Raw genomic sequence first — 26,833 nt, forward strand, 5'->3', positions numbered from 1 at the left:
ATGTCAAATTGATTAGTTGAGTCCGACAGCTGAATCCAAATCTGTTCCGATTCGTACCGCTTTTCCCCCGAGGCGATTGGGGTATGCAGATAATTTGATTGTGTGATTTATGTCACAATATATATTCAGAATTAATGAAGATGAAGGAGATTTGCGGTTGGCAAATGCAAACTCAATCTGCCGAGCATTTTGCACTTCATTAATTGTGGAAAAATGCTGAATAAAAACTGAAAGCTGCAAACCGAAAAACAAGGCGACTTTCATGATTTTCGACTCGCTGACAACCGCAAATGCAAATATTTGAGAGCGGAACTGCGATGTCTGTTGACTGCAGACTGCTGACTACAAGCCAAAACTAATTGTTACTGACACTCGCCGTTTGCCAAAGCGCCAGACAAACGTCCTGCAGCAATTGAAAAACACCAGGATATCGGGGAGTCCTGAAATTCTGTGCGGGAAGCAACCGCTCGCCGACACAGTAAAGTTATTTGCGGTTCATTATTCACTTTTGGATTTTATTTCCTTGTGGTGCCTGGTTGGTGCCCGGGACGAGCACGATCGAAGACAGTGATGGACAGCAGATTGAAGTCCGGTCGAGACACGTTGCCCTTCTGCTGAACCATCAAACCCGTACTATTTCAAAAGCTGCATGCAAAATGACCTGACAATGAACCGCTGCTGCTCAGCGAACTGCATCGAGGATTCAGGGATTCGAACCAGGAGGACGAGACGGCGACGTTTAAATTGGGAAATTTTGCTTGGCTGCATTCGAAGCAGCAAAGCAGCAATCGAGGAGCATTTTTGCTCTTTGCTTATTCATCTAGCAAGTTGAAAAATAAATTAATAATGCGTTCTTGCCACTGACGGCAGCTGCAACCGCACCAGAAGGAAAATTCGGGGGGTAAGTCCGTGCACTGAGACACTGTCAGGGACTTGGAAAATTCGTGCTGAGCTTTTTTCCTCTCGCGCTCTATATATCTAAATATCTATACAGATATACATACGTATATATATGTGCACTCTATATTTGACTCGTCTTTCGATTCCCCCATTCGTCTCGGAGTCCATGACCACGTCCATCTAGATCTCCTTCCTTTTTTTTTTTTTGCTCTTCTCCTACCGACACCCCTGGTCCTAAAATTTAATTGCATCTTTTTCAACAATTCTAGCACGAAATGAAAATTCATGCAAACGTTGGCAGATAAAAACGGAATCCCGAAACCCTCCGTCCCTCCGCAAAAGGACGAAAGGGACGAAGCGTAGCGGTAGTAGGAGCGAATGGCCAGAGGAATTTAAGCTTTCAGTTTAGTTCAGTCAAGATATGAATACTAATAGCCACTGGAATGTTTGAGTAGCCAAAGGACATTGCACCGCCGCATCCCTAGATTCTCTGTCAAGGAACTCGGCCAGATCCCAAGACGCTGAAGGTTTCTCCGCCTCCTGCTCTCACTGCTGCATGCTGCCTGCTGGCTGCTTCCTGCTCCCAGGATCACAGGCTCCTTTGGCTGGCAATGTCATTACTCTTATTTGATTCCGTGGACATTCGCATAAATGCCAGATTGAGTTTATGCACAGGCAAAAGTTGAGTCCTTGAAATGCACCCACTGGCGGGCAAATTTAAATGCAAAAAGTCCTGCGACTCGACTCGAGACTGGTCCTGAGACAAAAACGTGGCGAAGAAAAGCAATTAGCGAAATTAATTGCTCAAGTTTCGCTTTGAAATATTCATCCGTGAGATTAATTCGCCGGCCGACAAAGCTCCGTCATCGAGCATTGCCCTTCCCCTAACGTATTCCTTAGCTACCCCGCAATTTGTGGCTTTGTCAATTGAATGGCTTTGCGGCCGGGCTAGCTGATTGACTTGGCCCCCTTGCACGCGATTGAATTTGCAATTGCCAAGGGCCCGGCCCGCCAACTTGGGATCAGTGGTGCCAATTACGGAACGCCGAAAATTTCAAAGCCAAGAACTTGACACAGCTACTGGAGAAGCACTCATACGGATGGATGTGACTAGATATTTTCGACTAAGTTAGGATGACCAAAAATATTAACGTTGTAAGATCGTCATGATAAATCCACCTTATCAAAAAAAAAAATATATATATATATTTTTAGAATTATTTCTAATTTTAGCTTGTATCCACTTTTAGCTTTAAAATAGCCAAATAGGCAGATCCAGCTGCATAGGATGAAGTGATAGCATTCGTGTTCTCAACTTACCGCTCTCAAAGTGCAGGGACACCACTGCGATGGCCAGGAACAGGATGTGGGGCAGGCTCCCCACCCGGCGATCGCGGATATGTCCCGGCTTGCTAATTGTCCTCGCTTCTGCGGCCATTTTGCCGGTCTTGCTGTTTTGCTTGCTGTTGCTGTGGCACTCGAATTTGTAAGCAATTCTGCTGCTGCTGCTGCTACTTCTGGTCGGCAACTTAGTCAGGTGCATTGAATTAATTATTTCATTGCTGCACACGAATTTGCAGGCCGCAGATTGTGTTGCGAGCAATGGTAGCTCCTTGCTGTTGTCCTGCGATTTCTTCTGTTACCACTCCACAGCTGAAATTGCACCAAGCAGCACTCGCCTTTGTCGACGTCTTCGACTGCAGCACTTACGGAATTTTAATTATTCAAAATAGGTTTTTAGCACAGCAGGCGGCGGCAGGATACGACGCTACCAGGATACTAGGATACTGCTACAGGTTCGGTTCGTGGTTGCGGGGCTGCACTGCTTTAATTGCTTGTTTTGCTGCAATGCATTTTCCTGGGGCGTTTGTAAATTTATAGCTGCAAAATAGAAGGAAAACGATATGCGTTAGTTTTCTGCATGACCACAGAGAGTCCTTCGTGTGTGCGTGTGAGTGTGAGTGTGTCGTGGTCTATGTATGTGGCGATCTATATGCCTGGTGTCCTGTGTAATGCAGCTAAGCCGCCGTGCCCAAATACATAATTCCTATGCAAATAAGCGTGGCCCAACACTAAAATTTATGTGCGCACAGCGTTTTGCATATCTGCACACAGAATAGAGGCGACCAAGAGTGAGATACCCTAGTACACTCGAAATAAAACCAGTGTCTCATATATATATATATATATATTTAATCTTAAAAATGTCATTGAGTTTTTAATCCACTCAGCAGTTTTCAGGGATCCCAAAAGACATGAAATGCATTAGACTCGACATCTATTTGTTAGGTACTTTTTTTCAACCCCCCAGTTATTGAGTACTTTGATTTGAACCAAAGCAAAATACAAATCATTTTTTTATGTGCAAAAATAAAATACGTTTTTTTTTAGTGCACATACGAACATTCGTATATATTCGAGTCTTCAGTGACGTTTTTTCCACAGGCGAATAAAACTCAAGCAGAGCGTAAAAAAATATAAACGACGGCAGGCAGGCCGGCAGACAAAAAACAAAATGCCAACGCAGGACAAGCTGCCAAATTAACAGAAATTTGGATCCAAGCCCGAACTTTTAGTCTCCGCAGGATAGTGCACAGGAGCAGGACTCTGGCCCCCTTAACTCCTGCTCAGTTCTCCACTGGCAGTGACAGCAAGCCAACTGAAATAATCCCGAAAAATATTGTGTGCGCATTTTGGATTTGTTGTCTTTGATTTGGCGCGGTTTTTCAACCATATCCGTGTGTGTGTGTGTGTGAATGTAGCCAACGTTTTATTTGCCGATTTTTTATTATTTTTTTTTTTTTTGCATTTCCATTACAATCTCTCTACTTAACATGTTTTGGCAGTTGCGCAGGCTAAAACCCGCAGAATGAAGTACAATGAGGCCGAATGAATGCCGGCGATGCCAATATGGGGCTCATAAACAATTCTATTAAAATAAATGTAGCATATTTATAAGGAACCGGAGTCGTCGTCGGCGCAAAGTGAAAGCAAAAGCAACTTAAATGCTTTATAAATCGACTCGAATTTGTTTTCCTTTCGTCCTAAGACTTTGCCCAGATATAGGTAGCAAAAAACAAGCGAAGCAACAAATTTTGATGAAAGCCATCGCAAAAAATATTGATAAAGAAGGCCCAGAAGAAAGATGATTGATTTTATGTGTTTGGACTAGGCCGAAAAAAAAAAAGAGACAAAAAAGAAAGGAGCAGCCGGGGAAAATGATGATGACGAGCAGACGAGCCATGAGTGACCGCTTGGCCAAGAGGCTTGTACAGGAAATACGCAAAAATACACAAGGATATTACGTACCCAAAGCAATACGAATATACGGCTTTTATGTGCAGGACACAAGGATACAAGTTCAAGTATCCTGGCCCAAAAAAGCCACGAAATGAAAATCGAAAAACCAGGCCACAAAAGCAACAACCGGAACCACACGCAAAAGAGTTAAGAGTCGGGTGCGTATGAGAAAATTTGTGTATTTGCCATAAAATAATTTATCAATTGGAAAATTTCTAGGCACTCTGTGAAGAGGGAAGGGAGAGACAAAAGTCCTGAATGGGGTAAGGAGACCCAAAGGGCGGAACTCGAGAATGTAAGGGAAAATGCCCAAGTATTTTGCTATCGCCACCCTTCATCTCGCCCTTCATACATGCATACTTTTCTGTATGCGTGTGTGAGTGTTTGAGGGTAAAATTATGACAGGAGGAAATAAAAAAGCATAAATTTATTACCGAGCCGAGGACGATGACTACTAAAACTTGGCCACAGGCCCGTGGGGAGCACTCGCTGCAAAGTAAAGATCATAAATAATCGAAAGGGCGACAATATTGGCGCAGGACAATGACAATGAGGGGGCACTGTGACGTTTTGTGGAGCATATAAATAACCTTCGATACGTTGCGTTACATTACGATTCGATTCGATTCGATTCGACTTGAATTAAAGAGGTTGAAAAGTGGCAGGCGGTGGTACAGACAGACGGGGAAGCGAATCCAGAATAATTGCACAACAATTTGCCGTAACAAGGATATCAAATTTGCACAAGTTGAAACCGAAGCGCAGACCGCGACAGCGAAACAAAATAAAAAGGATAACGAGCACAATAAAAGAAATGAAATCGTAGCCCCCGAAACAGTTGCTAATTGGACAAAGCAACCGAAAAATGAAAGCCGAGCAACAAGAGGATATACGCGCCAAGGATTCCCGACCGTCGTGTGTGACCCAAAAGCCAAATCCCATAGCCAGCTCCTTTTGGTCCCACTCCTCTCAGCGCTATTCAAATGCACAAAAAAGGAAACGAACCAAAAAAAAAAAAAAAATAACCGAAATGAAATAAAAGAGATTGGCTTACTTAGGTCTAATTTCTCGGGCAGACAAAGTGCTTAAAAAATAATTACACGCCGGCAATCAGCAAGTTGCGCTGGCCCAGGAAACCGGAAACGATGGACACGCGACGTCATCCGTCCGTCCGTTACTCTGTCTGCCCGTCCGTTTGTGTATCCTTCTGGCGGTGCTGGTCCACATTTGGTGGTGCAGGATGGTGGTGCGACTCGTTAGCAATTGACCGCTTGCTGGCACGTCAAATTCAATTTAGTTGCTGGGCCCCCGAAAACGCCATGCCGCAAATTCGCCAACTTACAAGTAATTAGGCAGCTCAACTGCAGCTGACCACGCCCACCCGCCCACAAGGCGACCAAAGGCTATCCGCACACAGACACTCACGAAAGCACACACACAGCGACAGCAAGGACACTCAGTATACGCGTCGTCAGCTGCTTTGCGTGGCTGCTTGATTGTCATCGCCACAGTGGAATGCGGATGCAACTGTATATGTGTAAGTACAGAGAGAACAATTCTTTTAAAGTTCAACTGTATTAGAACATCTTTCCAGTGCTTCTTTTCAGTATGCCTCAATAACAGAAGACAGCTTCTTGTACAATTTTCTTGGTACCTTTTACAAGTACTGATTTTTCGAGCAGTGTAATTATATTTGTAGATGCCGCTGCAGTTTCAGTTGTCGTTGGCTAATTGCACATTGTTCAGAGATGGTTGCTGGCAGCTAGAAAGCGTTAGCTTTCTTTGCCGCACTCCGTTGCCTTTTTACGTGTTTGACATGCACTTCAGCCGGGGTAATTACCAATTTGCGGCGCCAATTTGGCTACCCATATCCGCCAACGCCGACTCAGGCCAGCAAAATTTAATTAGTTTGCCATCCAAATGCTCTAACACAGTATACGCCATCTTTGTCGTTCGGTAGTCAGCGCAAATGACACTTTTGCAACAAGGACAAGGAGCTGAAAAAAGGAGTAAAGGACATTCGATGGCCGCAGGCGTCGCGCAATTATGAGCAATCGCAGCGATCCCTTTGACCCTTTGTAATCTCTTTAATGGCAGGACATTGACAGTGGCCACAGGATGGAAGGGAAAAAGTAAAGACAACAGCAGTAACATCAGCTGAAATATACGCGTTTCGGGCCCAGTTTAATTTACTTCAAGTGGCCGTCAATTAATTTAATTTAAGCCTTTCGCACAAAGCATGATTACACTTTGACACTTTGACAACGCAAAACTGGTGACCCAGAGATGAATTCAGTAGCAGATATCTATAGCAACAGCACAACAGTAGCGAAACGGGCCCAAAGGGTTAGCCTGCTCGATAAGCGGGCCAAAGGTTGACAGGATGCCATGATGCCGGGATGCCAGGACACTCCGGTTCGCAATTTATCTCCAGCTGAAGTCAAACTTTAATTAAACCAACATCGTTCCAACGCATAAATGTCGATGCATTCGCTCTGCGAATTATGCACAGTTTTTCGACAATTGCATAGAGTATGAACTAGGTACTTGAACACATACAAGGACTTACACTGAGGCAATTAAATAGCATTTGAAATTATGAGTTTAAAACTGCTTCTAGAGGACATTATGTAATTTGTTGTATGGTTTTTAAAATAAATTGATCGCTATATTTTTTTTTTTTTTTGAAATAACCATTTACCTAATATTCAACCCATTAACTTCCCACATAGATTTAGACAATTTGATTTTTCCTCTGTACAGAAGGACGAAGAGCAGCTGCTGCAGCTGTATTCGATTTCAAGGACACTCGATGGGGCAGCTGCTGTATCTCCATGCTCATCCCCATTCTCATCGGTGTCCGGATGCCGGCTGCTGGTAGCCGGAAGAGCTCTTCACAGTTTATAGCTCCAAGTGGCCGTTGGCAAGTGCAAGTGGAAATTCTTGAGCGCACTCGGCTCTTCAACTGATTACGGTTTGTTTTCCATGCAAGCAACACTCTGGATCGCATCGAGGACTGCCCCTGGCAAGGATAACGGCCAGGATATAATCGTATGTGTGTGTGTCTGTGGAAGCGATGATGTGTACGTGAGGAGATAATGCGCTAAAATGATTAAGTTGACACACTGGCAAACAATTGAAACAGGCTTTTTAATTGGCCCCCGGAAATCGGAAATTCTGCGGAAGGTTAATGAAAATTTGATTAAACATCTAATTGATTAGCGGTCTAGCGTGCAAGGGCATTGATTTTTATTTAACGAGAGGATGGTATTTTTAATTTGATTAAACTCAAGACGCTGCAAATATTTAACGCTAATTAAACTCGACAACCAACAGAAGCCATTCAATGGACATGCCAAGGACTAATTAAGATTTTGTCAATTACTTATGGCGAGTGCCACGCCCAGTGAAAGAAGCAGGAAGGGAGACGGAAAAATAAGGACCTGACGCAGCAAACTGCACGCTTCACTGTATCCTGTATCCTGTGTGCTTGTGTGTGTGTGTGTGTGTGTGCCTATGTACTGGTGTATAGGAGAGTAAGTGTGGTTGTATGCAATCATTAAAATTAATTTATTGGTTTCATTAACTCGACTGCCGAGTCTTTAGCAGCTTGGAGCACATTAGGCGCTTCTATGTCCGTCGATATCCCCCACCGTTAGCTGAAAGCAAAGCTGCAGCATTTCCCTTCTTTCCTGTTCCTGTCCCAGGTCCATGGTCCTTGTTCCCTCCACTGGTCGTCCTTTCGAAGCCAAATGACACTCTGGCGACATTTTGTTTCATTTTGTGCGGCAGCCAAGCCAAAATCCGTTGAAAGCATAAGCCAGAAAACAGAGGCAGCGGGATTGAGTTGAGGAAACGGCTAGCTCCTTTCTCCTTTACCCCCCAAGTCTTCGCGCTTGGCTGACCAACAATGAAAATATAATGTCGTCGGGCCATCTAGTGCCCCAATCCCATCCCAATCTCCCCGCACCAACCCCGTGTTCCGGACCTTAATGTCGGTGGAAAAAAGAATGGCGCTAAATGAAAATGAACTAGAAATAATCATCATCAGGCACGGAGGCCACCTTTATGAACTTTGGCAACAAGTACGTACTTATGCTTTAAATTCAACCCACCTCGAAAGTTGCTACCGCCAACTAACTAACTTGGACAATCCCCTCTCTCTCTCTCGGCGAGAAGCGAAACGGAAGCCAAGGTATTGAGTTTCATGCCTAAATTGAATTATTTCTCCCGAGCCAAACAAAGGAAAACTTTGCCTGCGATATGAGTGTTGTGCAAATAGTTTATCCCCACTTCTGCGAATGATGAGTCACACATAGTTATTGCACTGGCAAAATATTTGATTTCTATTGAAAAAAAGAAGTTGATGAATACATAAGACATAGCTGATTGGGTAACAACTAAAACTGTTCTTTGTTACATCACATGTTACATCATATGTTACATCACATCATGTACTACATCACATCATGTACTACATCATGTACATGTAGTACATCAGATTTGCGCTGCAGCACTGTAGAGCAACCCTCGGCGTCTGAGTATAAGCAACTCCTTGGACTTCTCATGACCCTTTTCCCTCAGTGCACATATACCGGGAGCTGTCAGGTCTGTCTATATCTAAGCAGCTCAACGCCAACACCACCCAGTTGCAGTGGTAGTTGTGCCCCTTATAAAGTGCACCCGCTTGATGCATTGCACTTTGGCGTGTTGCTGACGCCGCGGGCGAGCTGCGAATGCCGCAGTGCATTTGGCAAATAAGAAAAATTGCATAAATTTCATTAAACTCGAAATGTCAAGCAACTGTCGGGTGTGCAACACCTCCCCACCCCAGTCGCAATCGCAATCGCAGTCGCAGCCCTTTAACCCCTCGCTGGGCGGCGGGGGTGTGTTTTGGCCCCGGCGCTATATCAACGATGTGGCTGTCTGGGCGACGGCCTGGCAATATTAAAAATTGTGCACCAAAATCCCCAAAGTAATTTATTAAGATGCCTCATGATGTTTCTACGTTCTACGTTCTGTGTTTTATGTTTTTTCATATTTTTTTTTTATTATTTACGCGCCGCTGACTTCACGCCATTAAAAAACACGGCGCAACCTACATAGCGAAACCATTTTATATGCAAAAGTTCATTGGATTCGAGCTTTGTGCTGGCCTGAAAGGACTCAGAGAGACTCTAAGAATGTTGGGGACAAGGAGCAGGAGCTGAAGCCCGAGATGAAGCCGTAGATATGAAGGGCAATCCAAGTGGCCAACTAATGCATCTACAGAGCTGCTCCCGGCTGGATCGCATCCATCGTTAGCCGGATGACATTTATATGAGCTTCTGGCCGGGTCTTAGCCGTTTTTGGCTTTGATTGCAATTCGCAGTTTTTGTGGCCAAGGAATTGTCATAAATTACTTTGCATTGCCGTTTGTTCTGTATGAGTGTGCGTGCGTGTGTGTGTGTGTATTTGAAAATCGTAAATCAAAAGGGGGTGAGAGAAGAAGAAAGAGAACAAGTAGAAGTAGAAGGAGAAGGAAGGAGAAGTCCGTGCCACACTGCGTATGTGTGATATTTCATAGGCGTGTCATGAATTCTAATTACCTTCTGGCCATAGAAAGCAATTGCCATTTCTACGCTCGATTCATAAATTTCATTTTTAAATTGCTTTTCAAACTTTTTACAAGCCGCACACGCATTTTACTATCACCTATATGCGGCAGTTAAAATATTAAATTCCACTGCGCCAGCAAAAAGCGCATAAAATAAACAGAATTATTTAAAAAATTAGTAGATAATGTGAATAATTAAATTTCAACAAATGCATAACTACATGATAGCATGCAAATTTAATACGAATTACAATAATAATAATCATCATAGTTCCTTTTTTCTTCCATTGAATATTTAAATGTTTCCTTTGTTGCGCTGCGCACTTTGTTTTCCCGCTCCTTCCAACCAATTCCCAATTTTCCATTCATTCGACTGGCCATTCAGTGCCAGCGATTCATTTTAGTGTTTCCATGTTAACGTCATAATCTGCGTTATGCAGTTTAGCGTATCAATTACCGCATAGCAGCAAAAACTGGCATGTAAATAAAATATATTGCATCGCTGTGCGTCGCTCATCAGCGAATGATATTTACTACAGATAGTGGCCAACAAATAGTGAATAAATGCACTCCAACCGAGAGTCCCGACTTTATTCCGCCATTTAATTTCTAAAATATAAATTTTATAGTACTCCTTTTCAATAGGTATTCGTTATTCGCTTGTTAAGCTCGAGATCTGTGCAGCTGATTCATTTATTGAATTAATTTTTTTTTTTTTTGAGCACGTTTGCCATAATTGTAATACAACATATAATACTTCCGCGTCATATTATCCCAACTTGCATACCCTACTAGCCTACGAGCCATGAAAAATAAAACAAAATGTTTCCTATCCATCTAGCGCAAATAAATTTACAATTTTTCGCAAATAAAAACAGCATTTTCCTTGGCCGTATGAATAAAGAATGTAAATCTGCCAAATCAAAAATTGATTTCAATGGGCATGCGGTAAGTACAGTTGAATGGGGGAATGAATGGCGAGGTGAATGGTGAATAATTGAAAGTGGGCAATGGTCAATGGTACCACCAATGATGACATGAAAAATTCATTAAACGCGTCAGGCCACAAAAAGGGGCAACCACAATGGGTGCGGTCCTTCGTCCTACATTGCAATTGCAAATGGCCAAAATGCGCCATTGATGGAAGCACTGCAGCGGTGGGGAGAAATCTCAAATTTCACGAAAATTCTATTTCAAACTGGGCACAAGGAGTGCGCAAGCTGAGCTGATGGCTCAAATTGGCAAAATGCGGTTGTTGCCAGCAGTGTGGCAAATATTTGGCTCATTTTCTGCATTCGTCCAGCGGCATTGGTTTAGTTAATAAATTAGTAAAATGTTCCTGGTGACAATGTTGTTGGTCGAGCGGTTGTCAAACGGCTGGCGCGTCGTTGTCCTGTGATAATAGAATTTTTACAGCATTTTCCACGCATTTTGGCGATCATGAGCGACAGCTGCAATAATAATAATAATAATAATAGGAGCAGCCGAAACAGCAAAGGCAACACCAGCCTCACCATGCAACATCATCATCAGGGGCAACTAAAAATATGTTAGACAAGCGCCGACATTAGCAAAGTGTTTGTAAAATATGCCAACAACTCGATTTTCCTGGTTGTTGTAAGCATAACGCTCAGCCTTTCCACCCCATCCACCATCCACCACCCACATTTCCATTCCAGCATTCAAAATATTTTGCGAAAAGCCTAAAACATACATATATACGGATGCGGATACATGGGCATGTGAATATACACACACGCCATTGTTGAGGTCGCCGTTTGCCGGCCGTCGCTTTTGACGTTGCAATAAATTTTCACGTTTATTTATTATTGCGCCGCACGTCACTGATAATTAAAAATAAATCAATTTTTAATGGCTCTGGCTGGCAAACTAAACCGAGGCCCATAGCTTGGCTCTTTCGGATGAGTGGACTCTGGTTATGAGGTTGTGCTGCACAAAAACCAATTAGCACACGTTTAGGTTAAAAAATGTAATAAGGTGCCCGTCAGTCAAATCAATATATGTACATATTTGTGTGGGCGGGCATAGAATGCTGAACACGTAGGCAAAAAAAAAAAAAACCAACTCGCTTTTAAGCAAATCTGTTTATGATCCAGAAACAACACTTCATCAGGCGGCGCCTTTCACTTAGCCCAGTCGTATGTACACACATGGCACATATGGCTCAAATGGCCTACAATAAAGCTCAGATCAAGAAGAGCGTGGAAAAAATACACCAAACAGATGGAAAACGTTGATGCGTCACGTTGTTGCAATCATTAGGAATAGGGACAGAGTGTGTTTGGAATCAGCAAACGTGGCTCATATACGCCATATATGCCGCTCAAATGGTTAACAATTGTCCTGGCCAATTGGCATGGCCAATTGAATGGCTAGAGGAGTTGGTTTAATCAACTGGGAAAGATACAGCCAAAACATGTTTGGAGTTAGCCTTTAATTATGCAGTCAACTCTGCGGTTTATTTGAATGTCAGCCGTTTTATGGCCGTCGCATCAGCAGCAGTAGCGCCCTCTGTCGGCCGTAAATCTAATAACATAAGCCCCGCTTTTCCAGCTCCCAACTTTATACGCAATACGTGAAAAAGTCAGAGACCTTGTTATTTATATGCACGCATAAATATCAGGGCCAGCGTCTGACCACAGTTGACTTGGAAACCGCAGAAAATGGCATAAAAGTCAACATGTTGAACAGAGCCTGAAAAAATATAGTCCCAGATATTATGCTATATGCGTGCGTTTGTGTGCGTGCGTCCGTGTGTGTGTGCGAGAGACTTTTCATATCTGGCCAGGCTATAAAGTATAAATTACAGCAAATGTGTAACGCACAGCAAGGCAACAGTCCGCACGCACAACTAACTAACAACTATTAAGCCTGTGTGTTCCCACTGTCTTTCTGGCTGTGACTCTGACTCTGACTTCGTCTCCGGGTGAAATACGGCCATAAGACATCGGCCGTAATCAACATGCGTGGCACTGTGTGCGTTTTACACATGCGCCATGCCATTTTTCCGGTGATTAAGTGTTGATAAGTCTATAAATTAACTCGAACACACGCGTCTGCCGACATCGCAAGTCAGACGACAGACAATGGACTGGGAAATCGCAGAACTCTCCGCCTCGGACTTGTAGTGCAGCACGGCTCACATGTCGGCTACGCAATGTGTACCCACACATATGTATGTATGTATGTATATGGTGAAAGCACATAGACATATATTAATCATGCGGCAAAGACATTTACATCTGTATGGCCGATTGCGGGTAAAAGTGTTTGCCTACTTAATGATACGACCCTGGGGAAAAAGTGTGGAAAACAAAACAAATTAGAAATTCAAGCTGAGCAGCGGCATTGCAGGTGATTACACTATCAGGAATTCAACAAATAACATCCTTTGTTGCGGTCACAAAGAAATACAATTTCAGCAACCAATAGTTAGGCAATAATTGATTATTGTGCGTTGCCAGCGTGGGAACGATTTGCATAAGAGTCTTATGGGAAAAATAAAACAAATTGGAATCGTCTTGAATATAAAAGCGCTTGTCGAGCATTCTTCAGCAGTTTATGACAGACTGAAAGACAAAGGCAAAGTAAAGCAATGTTGTTTAGGTACTTGCGAAAACCTATTGCTCAGGATCTCCTGACTTCTCCGGAGGCATGGCGCTACTTTGAGTATGGCATGTTTTGGATGGGATGGATGGCTCCGCCAAAGAACCGGGGCCTAATTCAATATATCAAAAATTGATCCAAGAGTAAAAGAATGACATTTTCAGTGAAAAAACATATTTTTAAATGCTTTCCAATATTTTAGGTTTGCCAGGTTTTTAGGTTTTTATTAGGTTTTTATTTCAGGTGGCTAAGCTGGCATTTTCAGTAGTTACTTTTGTCAAACTGAACATTTCTGAGCGATTGACAAAAAATTAGAAAATAAGACATGCAATATTACTCTAAGAACAATGAAAAGAATTTTCTCTGGTTCAATGAGGCGTTTCAGTACTTCGGCTTAGAATTTTTTTTGCTTTGTTATAAACTTGGCGAATAGTACCAGTTCATGTACAATATTTTAGCATTGTCCATAAATGCCTGATACGTTTATTACGAGCCTATGGAAATCATAATCCGCTTTGTTATAGTTATGAAATCCCAGCAGTCTTTTAATCAAAGTTCCTCGGAACACATTCCAAGGAAACACATGGTGTGTGTTCAGAAGCATTGCAGATAATAACAGCTTTAGAAATTCAAAATTTGATGTGGTTAGCCTAGATTACAGGTTTCAGAAACAAAGGTCTATTTTACCTAGTCTGTGCATTCAAAAGAAAATTTGCATTTCAGATGAAGCACTTTTGATTTTGGTTGCGCGTAACAGTCCACAAAATTTTAAAATTGGTTGTATAAATACAGCACGTCTAAAACAACCGACAACAGTTTAGAACAGATTTCGAAACAGAAAAGTGTGAAAATGTTGTTCAACTATCTGCGAAAGCCGAATCCGACAAACCTTTTGACTTCTCCGGACTCATTTAGATACTTTGAGTATGGAATGTTTTGCATGGGATGGCACACACCAGCAACGCATAAGATAATCTACTATATAACATCCTGTTTGATTTTTGCTTGGTGTGCCGTATACTTGCCAATCGGAATCATCATTAGTTTCAAAACGGATATTAACACATTCACACCGAATGAACTGTTGACAGTTATGCAATTATTTTTCAATTCAGTGGGAATGCCATTCAAGGTTCTGTTCTTCAATTTGTATATTTCTGGATTTTACAAGGCCAAAAAGCTCCTTAGCGAAATGGACAAACGTTGCACCACTTTGAAGGAGCGAGTGGAAGTGCACCAAGGTGTGGTCCGTTGCAACAAGGCCTACCTCATTTACCAGTTCATTTATACCGCGTACACTATTTCAACATTTCTATCGGCGGCTCTTAGTGGAAAATTGCCATGGCGCATCTATAATCCTTTTGTGGATTTTCGAGAAAGTAGATCCAGTTTTTGGAAAGCTGCCCTCAACGAGACAGCACTTATGCTATTTGCTGTGACTCAAACCCTAATGAGTGATATATATCCACTGCTTTATGGTTTGATCCTGAGAGTTCACCTCAAACTTTTGCGACTAAGAGTGGAGAGCCTGTGCACAGATTCTGGAAAAAGCGATGCTGAAAACGAGCAAGATTTGATTAAGTGCATCAAGGATCACAATCTCATTATTGAGTAGCTAAAAACAACATTAATTTTAAAAACAATTTATCTTAGTTTCTTTATTTTCAGCTATGCTGCAGCAATACGACCAGCGGTTACCCGCACAATTTTCGTTCAATTCCTCTTGATCGGAATTTGCCTTGGCCTTTCAATGATCAATCTACTCTTCTTTGCCGACATCTGGACAGGATTGGCCACAGTGGCTTACATCAATGGTCTAATGGTGCAGACATTTCCATTTTGCTTCGTTTGTGATCTACTCAAAAAGGATTGTGAACTTCTTGTGTCGGCCATATTTCATTCCAACTGGATTAATTCAAGCCGCAGTTACAAGTCATCTTTGAGATATTTTCTGAAGAACGCCCAGAAATCAATTGCTTTTACAGCCGGCTCTATTTTTCCCATTTCTACTGGCTCGAATATTAAGGTAAGCTCGTCAAAGTTTTACAAATTAAAAGCATATATGTGTTGTATATGTGTTTTTCAGGTGGCTAAGCTGGCATTTTCGGTGGTTACTTTTGTCAATCAACTTAACATAGCTGACAGATTGACAAAGAACTGAATATTGCACAAAGTATATTCAGAGTAAAGAATCTAATAGTTTGTAGCATTGCAGAAAATAACTTTGTTTGATTATTTTCAATTAATTTTTTCTTTGGGCCAAATAAAAATTCCTTTCCCAGCTACTTCTGTGGTCACTCTTGCAAGCCGAATTCCGGAAGCTGACAAGTTAAAGGGGGATTAGAAGCAACTACCAACATAAGTGACCTAAGTACACATGCACTCTGCTTAGCTCTAAAATCAATTTGGCCTAACCGCAAAAGGAAACATATAGATAACAACAACGGCTTTTAAATTTTGTGGGCTGTCTGCTGGAAGGGAAGTTGCGGGGAAAACAAGTAAATAAACAAGCAAACAGAGAGGCCAAAAGACGCTGGGGCAGATGGCAAAGTCAATTAAAATGCAGGAAAATTAATTGCTTAAAATACGCATAGAATTGATTTACAAATTCGCCAAGGACATCGTAAACAAGAAATCTGTTTTAATTGCGGTTGCGCCGAGGGCAAGGACTCTAGACTTTAAACTCTAAGCCACCCCACTCCCTCAGCCATTCCTTTAGCAGCGAGTTCAAAGTCTAGCCGCTGGCGAAAATGTTCCTGGCTGTCTTTGATGTGCAGCGCAGGGAAGACGGTCGTCGGTTAGGAATCGGATGTCTGGAACTGGAGCTGGAGCCACGGCGACACCAACAAGATTTGCATAAACCAAAAATGGGGGCCAAGGCAAAAGAGCCGGCTACGAAATGCAGAGCGCTCATATTTAATGGGCACCGCAGCAAAAAGCCTGCGGAAAATTAATTTGCATTTTCCCCCAAACAACGTGCTGGCATACATTTGCAATTGAGTTTGTACATAGTTTCACGGCGCACGACGGCAAGTTTGGCAACACAAGTTTTCACTTGCCCAATTCACTGGGGCATTTGAGGTGGATCCTCGTGGCGGCGCTACCAAACTTAATTCTCACAAATGGCCAAAAACGAGAGCAACAACAGTAGGCGTAGCACACTTTTCCATGTCTCCAGCCGACGAATAGGATGCGACGGTGGTTTCTTCGTTGTTTTCTTCTTTTTTTTATCTTCTGGTACGGATGCGGCACGCGTAGACGCATTAAATCAAATTAAAAGCGCGGCTAAAAGAAGTGACAAAACCCCAGGTAAATCCCATTTTAAATACAAATAGCATGCGTACTCCTCGGGGGCCAGCGAATGCAGGAGTCTGTCTGTCTTTTTGTGTGTCTGCCAGCCGTGAGTGGTTTTGCGGATTTCCCGCACCACCAGCAAGGACTCCTCCGCATCGTGCCACTCTTGGAGCTCCTGTTCGCTGGTCGGTGGCACACATTTTTCCGCAGCTTAGCGGGCGGTGCTTGTAATCTTAGTTTAAGTTGATTGTACGACACACACAGGCAAATAGGGAAACCAAGTGAGAGGGGGGAGAAAACGAGATGGGGAAACTCGATCCTGGTAAAGTGCTTTAAATAAAAATTTGTGGGCCTGTCTTAGAGGTGGCAAATGTATTTGTTTGTTGGCATTTTTTTTTTTTCGCTTCTTTCCGTTGGTAAGCCAAAGGCTAAGGGTTGACTTGCCGGCTAACTCTTTGGAGTTTTTCGCCGGGAATTGCTTTTAGCGTAATTGCAAGTATTCCCCGAAGGTGGGCCCAAAACGCCTCCCCAGTGCCTCCTTCGTTTTTAGGCCGTGTCGCACCACTCCGCTTTTCAATTAAGCCGCTTTGCTGTTAGTTTTTTATTAGTTTTTAACCTTGGGGCACTGGAGCGATATGCAATGCAAACTCCATCATCGCTGTGGGATCGACCAACATCTAGCAACCCGTTCAATCAATCCGACGATCAATCAAAAAATTCAATCACCATCAATTGCAGGCGTGGCCGGCAGCATAAACAAACAAAAATCCAGCGTGGTAGAAAAATATAGCACACCGATTGCGGCTCATTCATTAAACCGGTGCAAAGCCCTTTTGGCCCAAAAGCCGAAAATTGCAAATCGGCAGTTCAGTTCAGTTCAGTTCAATTCAGGTCGGCTTAGCTTACTTGACTATTCAGTAGAGAGAAGAAGGCAAAAAAAAAAAAGAAAAAGTTTTTACTTTTTCACTGTAGTTTACGACGATTTTGCCTTCTTTTTAGCTCGTGACTTTGGTACATGTGTCTGTGCGGCCTGTAAAAATCACTTTTTAAAGCATTTCGGCCGGGTAAAGCGACAGATACACGCATTGAAGCGTGGGCACTTTTGCGTTTTGCAGGACGAGACCAAAGGGCCACACCCACTGAGCCAGCATATTTATTTTATTCCAGCTCGTTCTGGCAGTGCATAAAACTGTTTTTAACATGTCCTGCCGCTTTTGCCGCTCCTGCTGCTCATGTTTTTGTTGGCATCCCTTTTTATGTCAACTGTAAGCGATCCGCACGAAACTGACACAAATACGGGGCCGCTGAAGTGCCGAAGGACCAAAAGGACTGAAGGGCGGAAGCCGAGTGTTGGACAAGCAGATTTAAACCGTTACGGTTTACCTGCCACCACACACCACTGTGCTCCTGTAAACACATATATGAACGCATATATATACATATGTATATATATTTGCGTGCTGCACACGTACATATTTAAATAAAACGCTTTCGCAGGACAACGCCGCACTTTGCGCAATCACAGGAGGCGATGGAGGCCAGTTGGGGCGCAGTTTCCACCCGAGAGCAGGGCCAGAATGCCTGGCGACGGCTGAGTGAAACAGCTTCCATTGATTTCACACAGCTTTGGTGAAGAAAAACACGTAAAAGCCGATGCAGTGCCACACAAAAAGAAACAGGGAAGCCTAACAATTTAAAAAAGAAATAATGATCTGGTCCAGTGTACCGACAGGGAATTACCCCAGGCTCACAGCTCAGGAAAAAATATTTGTCCGCAAAAAATGCAATTGGAGAACAAAGTAAATAAATTAAAAAGCATGTAATACGTGGTTAAAATTACATTAAATTGGGAAAATCGTATTATATCTTAATATATCTTTTCTGTCTTACTTTTTTTCATAAGTAAGTTATAAGCTATCAAAACTTTTAAGATGCTTAAAATAATTTTAGCATATTGAGTTGTTTATATTATAGACTTAAATTACGTTTGATATTTTCATGTATGTGGTCCGCATTTATTTTCTCATGCTGCCACACAAATTTGCACAAATATACCCTTGAGTCCTGCAAATACCTGTTATAAAAAATGTTGCAAACAAACACAAACGCAAATGCAAATACAAATAGCGCTACAAATGAAAGGGGATGAGTAAGGGCGGTGGTGGAAAATGTTGTCGTCACGTGTCCGCTGCATAAGCTGAAATGAGTTACATCAAATGCTTTTGGCTTTCACAGGAAATGGCAGCGCAATGCATTTTTATTTACATCTAAGGACAGCACAGCGTGGCAAAAGGGAGGGGGCGAAAGTAAGCCATTAAGGAATTGCTCGGCAATTGAAATGGCCAAGTCAAATAAAAGGCAGCCAGACATTTCAGTGGGCGAAGGAATGGTTGATCAGGAGGGGGGTGTGTCATGCATTTGATTAAAATTAAAAATACTCGGACCAAGCCAAGGCTTTGATGTAGACCACAGTGCGATATCAGCGGGATATTCAGCGCTCCTTTCGGCTCCGTTGTCTGCATCTCTTTTCCAATCCTGAGACCCCGTCCCCTGACATTGATTTATGTGAGGCAACTTAATGAAAGGACCATTGCCGGTTGTATCACCTGGTCCAGGTGGAGCAGCGCTGATCGTTGATTAAGCTTAGCGAATATAAATTACATGGCATTAGGACGCTGTGGAACGACTGCCAAAAGTGCTACGTTACGCATACGCAGCGTTGTCTCGCTTGAGAGCCTCAATCCATCATCGATTACGATTAAATCCATCAGGAATTATGCGTCAATTTGATTGAAAGTCAGTTGGCACATTCTAGCCGGGTCGGACACTGAATTATGGCATTAAATCAATTTTCTTTTAGTTAAATCAATGGCGCAACTATTGCGCCAGACCATTGGCCCCGTCATTTGGCTTCAGACGGGGCATTAGCATTAGCCGTTCCCGTCACTCAAAGTCAGCCAGCCGGTTGAGCTCATCCAGCAGTGGAGCTGTACCTTAGGAGCACTAGATGCACAACTGGAGCTGCAGTTGAGCTCGGCAGCAAACTTAAATCGTCCCAGACTCCACGGCTCGAGTGACGGCACAAAACTTTTGCCAGGCCAATAAAGTACGGCCAAGTGATGGCTCCACAACCCGCCAGTCCAGGACGAACCAGTCCCGGCCAGTCAAGGCAAACTCTGTGACGCATCGACCTGTAGTCTACGGACCGAGCTCCTAAGAAATGAAAATATTTTCTTGCAATTGCAAAAAAAAAAAAAGGATAGAGAGGAAAGGAAAATACGGGCGAGCTGCAGGCGATGGGGAAGCATAAAAAAGCAGACCCAATGAACAGAGGGAAAACTGCAAATCGCAGCGAATCCAAGTGTCTGGAGTCTCTGCAAGCGGAGCGCGTCAATTGACTGCAATAATTCTGGAAAATGTGCAAAGTGTAAGGCCGGACTGTCGGACTGCCAAGTAATTTATTTATCAAGTTTCAAGCTGCAGCTTGAAAACTTAATACGCCGCCAAATTGAATGCAACACAGCAGACATGGAACGTCTTAAATTTCACACTGTCTGTAATTGCGGAAAATTCAACATCAACTTCGGGCACTAAAGCACGATCGTTGACTTTGTGCGTGGGCCATAGCACTAGCCAATTTGCACTTTGCCACAAAATTCAATTTACGCATCCTGCAATGCAGCAGCAAAATCCTGGCCAGCAAGTAGCAATTCATGCGTGAACCTGACAAGAACACCCCCGTATCCACACCCACACCAACATCCACAGCCCACATACCACATGCCACACATACCACCACACATAGCCAGGCAAATAGAGGGGGGCAATGGCAAATAAAAAATGCGACAAAAGCATCCAAACGAGAATCCTTTGTGCAAAGTATCGAAATGACATTTATGCTGAAAGACATATGACGCTGAGGGCTTGACAACTTTTCTTTATCGCCCAGCGAAAGCACCAGCCAAACCACTTCAACCATTACCAAACACCACCCGCCACAAATATTTGCTGAAAGCAATAACAAGCTCGACTCGAGTGCGATCCGGAACAAAAGGGAAAGTGTGGTAACTGATGGCTTCCACAGGGTCTTTCATTAGGGCCCAATTGCACGGGTCCTTGGCCGCGTTCTTGGCCCACTTGTCATGCATCGCAGGGCCGGGGCCCTGAATATGCCAATTGAATGTAGCCTAATCGAAGCACAATATGCAATATAAATAATTGATGCGCACTTTTTTCCGGTTGTGGGTGCCGCTCTGACGACAGCGGCGATAAAAACAATGGCGTTGCAATGCCAACTGCCGCAATGGCAAAACGGTTTTGCATACGCCTCTAAATGCATATATGAACAGTTGCGAACAGCAGATTAGATTATCTACTGCAAATCGATTTATATTGTCATTGAGTTTTAATAAAAAATAACAATTTATTATTGAATTGATATTTCAAATCGAAAGCACAGTTGCTAGCATACATACTACATATATCTACAGCTTGTTCATGTAAAAATCATAAAAATCCCCTTTCAGTAGAAACCCGCTTAAAACAATCAATAAATAATGTAAGACTTTTAATTTGCAATCGAGCTCTTATGCTGACCACAACTGTAGGCTGGTGCGCTGCAAAAGCAGGTCCTTTTGCGCTTTCCTATGCCCACTGATTGATGTCCTTTTGGCTGTTGCTGCCATTGTTCTTGTTGTTCTCGCAAATTGGTTTCTATTGGGTCAGAGTGCATATATATGTGCTGTGGGTGTTGCCCGTTTCAAGGTTGCAGTCGCACTAAGTGTCCACACACACACACACCCACATAGAGAGGCGCACATATAGGCAGCAGCAGAAACAAACAAAAAAAATAAACCATTGCATACTTATGAGGGCAAAGTGTATAAGGCTCAATTAAAATTTTACGCCCGTTTGCATTTTAAGTGCATGTGCTCGTGTGTTTGTGAGCCTGCGTGTGAATGTGTTTGTGTGGATAGGGTTAAAGACGGTTTAAGGACTTGGCGCTGAGTGTGTGTTTGTGTGGACCATAGGCTCGAATGTTTGGTAGTTAGCCGACAGCAGCTGCTGACTTGTTGTGCTGGCCAACTTTTACAAAGGCTTTGCATGTGTGTTAGCACTTTGTTTTGGGGCTGAAGTGCACAAAAGCGTATTTAATGAAACGGAACTTGAAGCATAATTGAGTAAGGGCTGCCATAGCAGATTTGACAAAGCAGGATTGCCCTGCCCAGATGAGTTACACTCAATTTTGGACTCTGTCCTGCAGGCATTGTGTTACACTGGGGTTAAGTTAAAACATGGGAATATGCAAATATTGTTTGCAGACGATGATGTGATGAAAGTGTAGGCTATGAGATTTATTTGGCTTCGTAAATGGATATTCTGAGCAATGGTAAATATTTTTCAAAAAATTTAAATTTTAGTAATTTGCTCTTTAAATGAGCAATACGTATTGATATCCAAAACCATAAGCTCAGAGATTAATTTCTAATTTAGCCGATAAAAATATCACCAAACATTTTTCTTTTTTTTAAATACCACCGACCAAGGCATAAAAACCGCATAACCAAAAATATTTACTTTAACAGCAGGATGCTTTGACAGCGCCAAAAAAAAAATATTATTTCAACAGTTCGAGTTGTTTATCCCGCCCAAAAATACGCCCACATCTAAACTACTAACGCCCATCGCCCATCGCTTTGCCTAACCCGCATGCGCAATTCATTTTTTATTATCACTCATTTTATTGTTCCTGCCGACGTCGCTGCTCGCAAGGATATAAAAACAAAATCAACTTGCGAAATATGTTGAATATTTTACATAGAGCACAACAATGGCTATAACTAAAAGGCGGCAAATAAAATATGCAACAAAAGCGAGCATGCAGCACGAGAATAAATTGAAAAAGTGCAAAGAACGACGGGGAAAATCCGAAAAAAATATATATATATATTTAGATGGCAAAGGGAAAATGGAAAATTGGAAATGAGAGGGAACTTGGTTAACAAATTGCTGCGAATATTAGAGGCGAAGTCTAATGCAGCGGCAACAGACAATGGACCCATATTTCTGACAACGAATTAAAAAAAATCCAACTGGAAACTAGAAACGAATGCTGTGTGGATTTGGCTGGTAAGACTGGGATGAGCAAACCAAATAAACTGCGAAACAGCACAGACAACAAACTAAAAATGAAAACGATGAAATTGGGAGAGAGGAAGGTCCTGCCAAGTGGATCGATTTTCAGCGGATGATGGAGGAGCCAGCAACATGTGTGTGTTTCTTGCTAGGATTCAGTTCAGCAAGGCGTTTCGGCTAGTCCGTGGGATCCGGTTTGACTGGAAGCTTTCACATTTCCGCCTTGCCTTAGTCTGCTGCCAGGACAATTTTGAAAAATTCAATTTTCCCCCAGGATCTAAGCGGTTTGGCTGGGTCTATGTAAGTGTCTTTGCCATAAATGTTGCAACCTCCTGCTGGAGAGCCGGAGAAAATTGCCTTTCTGCGGCTATTCTCGGCCAAGGAGCAAATGTAAAAAAAAACAAAAATATCAACAAAAGTAAACCAGGAATAAACTATAAGAATAAACCATGTCAGGCAATGGCAATAAAAAAACATGGCCTAGGTGGCTTTTCGAGCCGTGCTTTTCCATTTTTCAGCAAAAATGGAAATGGAATATTGCACAAAATGCAATTTATGCTCATGAAGTTGAAATTGAGAGAGAGAAACATACATTTTTGTTGGGCTGCACACACTCCATTGATGTGATATATAGACGAAAAGTACAATTTCATTTATTTGCCAAAACACGCCAGGCCACGCCCCCCATCCTGCCACCGCCCACCACCCATTCAATCGAGTGATGCATGACCCCAATGGAGTGCCATGGATTGCCATTTGCTGCTCAGCTGTGCGTTGATGTCTAATCCTTAATATTAAATCCATACAATCAATTTGCAGACCTAAATTGTACGGGATGACAGGGCGTATTAATGCCAAGGGACTCCAGGACATCAGGATATCTGGAATTTAATTTTCTGCATAGATACGCAACAGCAGCAGCGCTCTTGCTGTTGCTGTTCCTGCTGCTGCTGTGTGCGATATGAAAAATGCAAAGGGAATAATGAAAGTCACCTTTGGCACAATAATTCATCATTGTGGCTGTGCGAAAAGGAGGCGTGGCAGGGCTGTACTCCAGCAGCATCGTCATGTGAAATGAAATGCATAGTCATGCGGTGTCAGCGTCCCAGACAAAAGCAGCACTGAGAGTCCCATGTATACCTAACAACGTGGAAAAACAAATAATGCAATTTTTGCCGCTCCTGCTCTATCTCGTGGTGTTGGTGACATCAACACATACACCTACGTACACACACACACACACGCACACAACAGGTCCGACTGCAATCTACGCACCCAGCAGACAGTTGATGTATGACCCACAGTGGGCATAACGTGCACATGGGCACATGGGCAAATGGGCGGGGTCAACAACCAGGGAATTGCTGAATAGATGAGCATACAAAACGCTGGCCATATGTCAGGGCATCAAATAAATATCATAAATTGCTGGCCCAAAGGATCTGGGTGGAAGTAGAGGAAGGGAAAGGGAAACGGAATGCTGGGTGTTGAGTAAGTGAGTAAGCGAGCAAGGATCTCCTGTCCTGGGGCAAGAAACAATCAACATTCTCTCTGCCCAATGGCTCGTTGACTGCCGTTAAGGAGAAAGGCTTAACGCTCCTTTTCATATATATTTTTTGTACCAAAAGGGCTCTAACTATTTGCAGAATTTATTGATTGCGAAAGGAAGGCAGATTATAGAAAATTACCAGCAAGAAAACTTGAGCAAGTTTAAGATTAAATACCCTGGCAATAAGCTCATTTAAATAGTCAAGATATATAATATAAAATTCAAAATATACACTGATCTGAACGCACTTGCCTTTGCTCATAGCATCCCTTTCAAGGCCATGGAAATCACGGGAACCAGAGGACGATAAAAAACGGATTTACGCCTTTTATTCAAGTGACAGAGCGACAAAAGGAACAGGACTCCGTTGAACAGATAATGTCAATATTAGTCGCCTGCATAATGTACAATAAATGGCAAAATAATACAAAAGGCAGTGAGCGGCAGGACCAGCCGCGGCAAAAAGGGATGAAAAATCAATAGCCCCCAGTAACAAAGGAACAATGAAAACGAAAAGGACCCTACACTCACACACACACACACACACACAAAGGAAAGACGCACAAAGACAAGGACATCGACTGCGTGTAGCACTTTTGTATCCAAGCCGGATGCCAAATAAAAATGAAATTTGTCAGTTATGGTTTATGTGCATTTGCCATAAAATCCAATTAATCATTCCCCGTATGGATGGGCTTGAAATAATCTCCTTTCTTCCCGCCGTCAGATTAGCATTGCACTATGGGGCATTTGGCCTGTTTTTTTTACAATAATGTGTTTTTCACAAATATGCAAATTTGAAGTATTTTAGTATTAATACATTGGAAATACGTTAAACTGTTATGATATAGCCCGCATAAGTTAATTTAACAATGCACTGTTATAATAACAGCTGTTAAAGTCGGCTGTTGCGAGCATATACCACGTGGCTGCTTTGCGCGCAAAATTTAGCTTAACTTTCAAAGTGTTAAAAATTAAAAAGAAGAAGAAGGAGAGTATAATTTGAAATGGATAATCAATCTTTAGGTTTTTATTATGTGTTGTAATTAATATATTGTTTATTGTGTGCGCCTATTTCTAAGAATTTGTACATTTAGCAAGTGGTGTCAACATGTAGTTGTTTGAAAAAATTTTCAACTTTGAATAGAGCTACAACAATTTGTTCAAATTTGTTCAGTATGTGTTTATATCCATGTTGTAGTGTGTTCAATTCCTAACTCATATCAGGTAGTCTCTATGTGCGTTTTTTGCGGTTTTTTGAGAAATTTCATTTTTTAGGGAGCAATATCTCGATTTCCAATGCTGCCCTGCTGGAAGTGTGGCGCAAGCAAAAGGGTGTTCGTCAAAAGGAAAATTCTATTTGCACTTTTATCAGTGGGCATTTTTCTGATAGCAAGCTAGACTTTAATAAACGATTAACTAATAATAATAATAACGAATGATTTCAGTCAATCTTTTGCGAAATTGGAGAAAATGCAATCGAAAAATAAATGAATTTTTAAAATTTTTTTCAAATTGGTTAGAAGAACACCTAGTCCTGAAGGTAAAGGAGAAAAATAAATAGGAAAGGAAATTAGTTGGACTCCCGAAAACGTCATATTATTAAAAAAATTTGAGTGGCCGAAGACAGCAAGCAGATGAAGTCGTAAGGGCGCAGAATCACAACGAACGTCTTTTGGTTCAAGCTGCACGGAAGTGCTGCCTGCGGGATCTTGCAGCCATACTTAAAATTCTTTTGTTGAACCCAGCCACGGCAAAAACTATTAGTAGCTTCGCAGATGTCTTTTACAGAGCAATGGATACTTCGGATCCCATAATATCATCAATAAATTTAAAGAGGCGAAAACATAAGCGACTATCTCTTCCACCAGAAGTCATTGAAATGTTAGCTTGCGAATTTGAATCTGATAAAAATTCTTCAGACTCTGCTGATTGTAAAGAGGAAGACGGTTATGAATTATACAATATTGAAATTAAAAATAAACCTTAAAAATATATTATTAAAAAAAAAAAAAAAAATGGGGCGGAGTTGGGGCACGCCCACTTTTCCAAAATATTCCTGGGTGCATGTGTAACGCATAAAAAAAAATTCATCCAAATATCTCCAATAGTTTAGGAGGTATTAATTTTTGTAAAAAAAACAGGCCAAATGCCCCATAGTGCATTGGTCCAATACGCGACCAAAAATTTTATGAAAATTACAAACAGTTTTTGCAAAATGAATCAAAGCATGCGCACGTCATAAATTCCGTAAAAAGCATAATAAATAAGAGGAAATAATAACAATTTTATTACACTGCAGCCGAAGTAAAAGCTGTCGAAGCCGAAATCTCACACTCCCCCCCCCAGATGGAACCCAAAGCACCCAAGAACGCCCAAAAGAAAACCCAGTGGAAACCCAGCCATTGGCAACAGCTTCTAATACTTTCGAA

At 42.2% G+C, this 26,833-nt stretch overlaps 2 protein-coding genes and 1 pseudogene across 4 annotated transcripts in view, besides 1 other annotated feature; 2 read left to right on the forward strand and 1 right to left on the reverse strand.

Annotated features, from left to right (window-relative positions):
- Positions 1–26,833, reverse strand: part of CG34353 (uncharacterized protein) — a 137,878-nt gene that overhangs the window by 63,711 nt on the left and 47,334 nt on the right. For all 3 annotated transcript variants that reach the window (NM_001260413.1, NM_001300642.1, NM_001104479.2), the window contains exon 3: positions 2,221–2,781. In NM_001260413.1, the coding sequence (NP_001247342.1) occupies positions 2,221–2,443 (223 nt within the window). In that variant the 5' untranslated portion in view covers positions 2,444–2,781. The remainder of the gene's footprint in view (positions 1–2,220; positions 2,782–26,833) is intronic.
- Positions 13,413–13,738, forward strand: Or98P (Odorant receptor 98a pseudogene; annotated as a pseudogene).
- On the forward strand, positions 14,274–15,584 carry Or98a (Odorant receptor 98a; the record flags this gene model as incomplete). Its single annotated transcript, NM_079812.2, has 3 exons — positions 14,274–15,034; positions 15,092–15,449; positions 15,510–15,584. 3 exons carry the CDS (start codon positions 14,274–14,276, stop codon positions 15,582–15,584), a joined length of 1,194 nt encoding a protein of 397 aa, NP_524536.2.
- Positions 25,139–26,563: a mobile genetic element.

The sequence above is a fragment of the Drosophila melanogaster genome, chromosome 3R, assembly GCF_000001215.4.
Source record: "Drosophila melanogaster chromosome 3R".
Classification (NCBI taxonomy): Eukaryota; Metazoa; Arthropoda; class Insecta; order Diptera; family Drosophilidae; genus Drosophila; species Drosophila melanogaster.